Consider the following 6000-nt stretch of genomic DNA (forward strand, 5'->3'; position numbering starts at 1 on the left):
TCTCTGTTGTCTACCTGAGTCTGTACTGGCCGTAAAAATGGTGTTTATCGAAAAACAATGTATTAAAACTTGCGTCCAAGAGATTGAACACCTACGCGCTCGCATCAAATCAAATCGTTCCGCATCAGGATCGGGACCTGGCTTTCTGCACATCGAGAAAAAGAAACGGATTGAACCCCAAACATAAACAGACTAAAAATGAACTTCAACACAAGTTTGCAGCCGCAAACTTGTGTTGAAGATCTGCTCATCCCCTGCCATAAAAAGTATTAAACGGGGAGAGTCAACTTTTGGTTCCTGCTAATCTTGATGTTACCATTTTCACCACCTGGCGGAACCCCGAACGTCACTTGATTACACATAGTCACACACAGGTTTAATTTAGGCGTAGCCCATGGCTACATGTACGCCGCCTTTCCTGCAAAGCGTTTTGAGTCGCTCCAGTCACGAGTTGCGGGTTTTCTTGGAATGCAAAAAAAAATCACCAGTCTACAAACTACTAAAAGCTTTTTGGAAAGGTCTCCATGCATCGTGTGAACTTTATCCGTAACTCAAATTTTTCATTTTTGGACCTGAACCCTCCTCTTGGAGTTTTACTACTTTCGTCCAGCGGTTTCACCCCTGATGCACAAGTTCACCTTTTGACCGCTGACACACCCCCTTCGACAAACCCCTTGAAGCGCTTCGCGTGCTTTGCCGGGCCCGCTTTCGGCGCTGCGCACAAGGCCCTGTTTTGAGTCGTTCTGCTCAGCTAGCTGTGGCAGCCGCCGTTAGTTGTGGGCGCTCAGCTGATCGGCAGCTGACCAACTCCGCTGCCTCCCTACATGCGCTGCTGGGTCGTCCCGGGCTACGTGACTCGTCTTCCGCCCGGAGAAGAGAAACACCGCTTTCGCCGCGAACGAACGCGAGGCGGGCCTCCTCTTTTCAAAGCTGCACGGGAACGAACGGCGTTGAGCCGTGGTGGGCAATACAGCGTCCAAAGGTTAAATAAACGAAACCAAGGCTCGATGAAACCAAGCCAAGCTTTGCTTTGCATATCCGAAGTTAGCTGAGCTAAGGCACAGCCATTTTTCAACAACGTTTCACGCTGTCTCGTTTCCTTGCAGGATTACATGTTCTTCGAAGAGACCTACAAGCAGTCCGACGACAGGGGGCCTGGCATGATGGGATAACTGGCTCGACGGTTACGTCCGATTCCTTGGCTGCGTGCTATGACTGCAGCATCTGGGCGAAGGACTCCTTGGTGCTAGGTGGTGGTCCATTCAGTGTCACTCTCACCCGGCCAGGTAGTGATAGCAATGATTCTCATCTAAATTGTCACCAGTGGCCTTCCAAGACGCACATGGCACAAATAGCCCAAATTATGTCTTCAGTACATGTGATTTCACCAGCATATGCCTCGTGTTGATCGTGCTCCCTGATGAAGTTGAGGATTTGTATCTGTGATAAAAATTTCCTGTTCTAGTGTGTTTGAAGCAGAAAAAGCGGATGAATTGAAAATAAACACACCAAGCGCGACGAATGTGACTTTCGCACTTCTTTAAAAAATTTTACATTACAATCGCACAGGGAAGACAAAAATCGAAGAAAGAAAACAAGAAAAAAGAACAATAAATAGCGAAAAGGGATTGAAGTATTTTTTAAACGAGGTGAAAAATAGAGAACAGGCAAGACAATAATCTTATTCATTGTCCTTTTTATCCAGTAACAATTAGTCTTTACACAGAACACACTCATGACTAGCCCACCCGAAAAAATTCCCTCGCACTTCCCCGAGGGGGAGAGTGTGTAAGTGCGAATGCACGGTTGTTGATTGCGCGATTACGGTGGATATCGTGATCTTAATGAGTAGTCGAGAGATTACACACATGCACACAACTGTAATGTTCGCGAAAGAGAGATCACACACACACACACACACAACTACAAAGAAAGAAAGATGCATTTATTCACAGACACCTATTTCTGTTGTCGTTGTACTTGATTGCTAGATCGGATCTCAGCTTTGAAATTTCGTGTCAGTACTCCTTTAAGTGGGTGCATTAGCCCTTCTCACGCCCGATTCCTGGCCAATCCCCCACGTGGGCATGTGCCATGCACAGACACCTATTTGTGTTGTCGTTGTACTTGATTGCTAGAGCGGATCTCAGCTTTGAAATTTCGTGTCAGTACTCCTTTAAGCGGGTGCATTAGCCCTTCTTACGCCCGAGTCCTGGCCAATCCCCCACGTGGGTATGTGCCATGTCAGCGGCCAGGCAGCGCGCGCCCATCTCCCCCCGTTGCCAAGGAAGACGAGGAGATTCCGGGCCAATCCCCCACGTGGGTATGTGCCATGTCAGCGGCCAGGCAGCGCGCGCCCATCTCCCCCCGTTGCCAAGGAAGACGAGGAGCGCGCGCACCCGCAGCTGTTGCTATGCGGACGGCGGCGGAATGCGGACGGCGGTGGACGCTTCAGGCTCGCTTAAGAAGTGCATTCGCACTTAAAACACGTGACCGGCAAAAGGCGCATGTTTTATGCGAGAAAAGGAACTATCAGCTGCGAGCCGTTTAACAGGCCGTTGATCCACACACAGGGAAGCATCCTTGTCAACCCTATTATGCACCCGATATTTTGTATAACGCATCACACAAAACATCCCTTAACATCACCATTCGATTTTCTGCCACGTGAGGAACCACGCGAAGTTTAGCTGTCCGCTTTGCTTGCCCGACTACGAAGTTTGTTTTTCGGAGAACAATTCTGGCCATAGCTAATTCATTTTTACCCCAGCTGTCCCGTGTTTATAGCGGCCCTTCTGCGCTCCAACACTGACGCCTCCTTCACCTAGCCACGACCTGTGGACAGGGGCCAGATAAGACACAAGGGATATGCATGCTGTCATTGTTGAAACTCGTTCGATGCTTCGCGCGGTTTAAGCGCAACTGTCTAGGGCTTTTGCTTCATCTGGTACCAACTGCCTACTCTTCCTGGGGAGCTGGTATTGACGTCTTCCCCTGTCCTTTTTTGCATTCACGGGGTGAGAAAATACCTTACGCTTGGGTGAATTGCTTGTACATAGTCTCGAATTCACAGCGCCAAAGACAAGAACGAAAACGAGAGCAACACACGGAGGCGCTGACTTTCAAGTAGTTAATTTCTCTGACGGTGACCGTATAAACACACAAGATAAAACGACAAAATTGTCAGTACACAGATATTCTATGCCTACAATCTGTCAAGTGAATTCTTTTTTCCGATAACGCAACAGAAGGGACGCTTAAACGTTTGATTTGAAGTGAATGCTCCTCTACTTCGCATCTGTCACGGTCATTCATTTTGTTGCAATGACCTTCAGCCACTGGCACACAAGCTCCGTCCATCTTTCTTATCGTTTCGCTCGCTTGTAGCCTCTCAGTGCCGGCTAGGCCATCCGCGCATGCGATTCGGCGCAACCGAACCACGTGACGATGCAATCGCCTAGCGGCTGCTTAGCCACCGCTGGGTCCCCAAGTCTCGCGCTTGATGGGGCTCCGGGTAAGTTGTCTTGTCGTTACCTCCACCCCAAGGGGAAGGTTGAATGCAATCACCCAATAAATCCAGCTGGCCGGCAAGGTGCGAAATCTCAAGCAAAAGCAAACTTTCTCGGAGAAGTGCCCGTATTCGCTCCTGCATTCGCTACTGAAAACCACGTTTAGAAGTGCCAAATCTCACGTATAGGTTAAGAGCGAAGATGTTTGGTCAGTTGTTCTTTTAGGTGTCCGCACGTAAAAATACCAAGAAAGTTTCGAGCATACCTACTTAGGGAGAAAAGCCAAAAATGCCGAGCATATGTGCAAAGGGAGTTTGTGCACGGCTGACCAAAACGAGCATACTCACTTGATTGGCCAAGCTTCGAAAAAAAAAAACAACAACGATCGCTGCAACTGTTGCAACACTTCCTCGGAACCAGAAAAACACGACATAGCGTACGCCCCTCCAAGGTGATGTCCAATGACTACCACTTCCAAAAAAAGGCAGGAAGCTCACACTTATGCCAGCAATGTTGGACAGAAGGTCGTTTGGACAGTGAAGAAGAAGCAAATCGGCTGCAATCATGGACTTAAACCGTCGTGATGGTCGTGAAGGTTGCGTTCGGCTTCGCTACCTCAAAGTCAAGCACTAGTGTGGGCCTCCTTTATTTTTTTTGCTACTCCTTGTGCTTCTATAGTTTCCCTTGCGCGCTTTGGATTGTTTTGGGTGCAATGTTGAAGTTGTGTTGAAAAGAGGCTTGCACCGACCGCATCTACCGCTGACGTAGTTTTACATGTAACTATGTTCCTTAACATATCATTCGCGCAGCTCCCAGATTGTTCAATATATTTCGCCCAGATTGTACGATATATATTGTCCAATATAATGACCGTTGCTATTAACAAAGTTTGCAACGCTCGTAATGAACTGTCTTTGATGTTTCTGCAATTCCGAGATATGGGGTTTCCCTACTAACTTGTCCTCAAAATTGAACAGAGAAAGAGCGCAAGAAACGCTGACGAGGTGTCAAGAAGATACACAGACGTATGCTCGCGTGTGCATTCTCTTGACTATTAGTTCACCTTGTTTTGCGCTGTTTTCTTGTTTAGAATAAACCAACTGGCTCCACTTCAGACGTAAAAGCTAACCCTGATACTTTTTGATACTAATACTACTAATTACTAATTGATACTAACCCTGATACTATTTGATACTGATACTAAAAGCTAATACTATTTGTGCAGCGCATGTGAACCTGCGCGAGGTTTATATGACACTCCCAGGAATACCAGCGCGAAATACTGCGCGTACACGTGAAGCGGTAAGCGCGCAAACCGTCGTGAAAGACGCGGAAAAACCAATCGCGCTCTCTTCAATTTCCTCATTATGAGCACCTGGCATGGCCTAAACGACGTCATTTTGGCCATGGCTGTCCTATTGGCTGTCGCTGGTCAACTTCGCGGCTTATTTCTAGCATTTCCGGTGACAATCCGCCGTCGTCGGCGCTGTGCACCAACCTCTTCTATGTCTGAACCTGCACGAATACATTTGGTGTTTATTTTATTTTGAGTTCGCGCGGAGTTCGAGTGACGGACTCAATGCTTTCCTTTCAACGACACCACTCGACAACAAACTTTTATTGCTTCAAAAACGCCCGAGCACCCTCATTTCTTGCTTGCGAGCAGGCAGCCATGCCTGATTTTTTGTGGCACCAGTCCGTAAATAACCGCTCCACGTTGCGGGAAAAAGGAGAAACCTCCCAGGCCTGTGAATATAAATGGCCACCGAACAGAACTCCGTGAGCCGCCACCCTCTACGTTGCGTTGTTCCGCGGTAGAGTTGAGAGGGAACAATTATGCGCAATTTCTCATCGCGCGTAGTTACGGTGATAGCGATCGGATTTTCATAATTGATACGGGAGGAGATTGCTTGGAAAATAGACCTTAACCCAAAATGCTTTCCGAGCAGTCGATGGTAAGTATTGCAGGGTCCCTTTAATGTTGTCTTGAAAGCTTCGAAACACTTTCACAAAATTCTTGAGGAACTACAATTACAAAGCACAGCCATGGGGCTAAACATACACATGAATACATCTGAAAACGTCAAGAGCCTGCCATACGCGCCTTCTTCAGCTTAGGGAGGAAGCACTGAATGAAGTACAAGAATATAACTACCTCGAACCTTGGGGTTAGTGCTGACGTCAACCACACGAGAGGAATCTTCCGCAGAATAGGTACTGGCTCGCGAGCTCTGGGCAAGTACTCCCAAATAATGAAAATTAAGCTACCTCTATCACTCAAAAGAAAACTATACAGCCAGTACATGCTGCTGGTGATGACACCTGGAGCGGAAACTTGGCGCCCTACAAGAAAAATGAAAAGCAAACTTAGATCAGCTCAACGGGCCATTGAACGAATAATGATAGGAGTAAGAGCTAGGGACTGGAAACAAGCTACCTGGATCAGAGAACGAACTCTAGCAGATGATCTCATCGTTCAAGGAAATTAAAC

At 47.5% G+C, this 6000-nt stretch overlaps 1 protein-coding gene across 1 annotated transcript in view; it reads left to right on the forward strand.

The window, feature by feature from the left end:
* LOC144148632 (phospholipid scramblase 1-like) overlaps window positions 1-1229 on the forward strand; it is a 78235-nt gene extending 77006 nt beyond the window's left edge. Inside the window, exon 7 of the mRNA XM_077680142.1 lies at window positions 1107-1229. Coding sequence (XP_077536268.1) covers window positions 1107-1172 — 66 coding nt within the window. The 3' untranslated portion in view covers window positions 1173-1229. The remainder of the gene's footprint in view (window positions 1-1106) is intronic.
* Window positions 1230-6000: the final 4771 nt, after the last annotated feature.

This window comes from Haemaphysalis longicornis, unplaced genomic scaffold (genome assembly GCF_048455015.1).
Source record: "Haemaphysalis longicornis isolate Haplotype H1 unplaced genomic scaffold, Haemaphysalis longicornis Haplotype H1 scaffold_8, whole genome shotgun sequence".
Classification (NCBI taxonomy): domain Eukaryota; kingdom Metazoa; phylum Arthropoda; class Arachnida; order Ixodida; family Ixodidae; genus Haemaphysalis; species Haemaphysalis longicornis.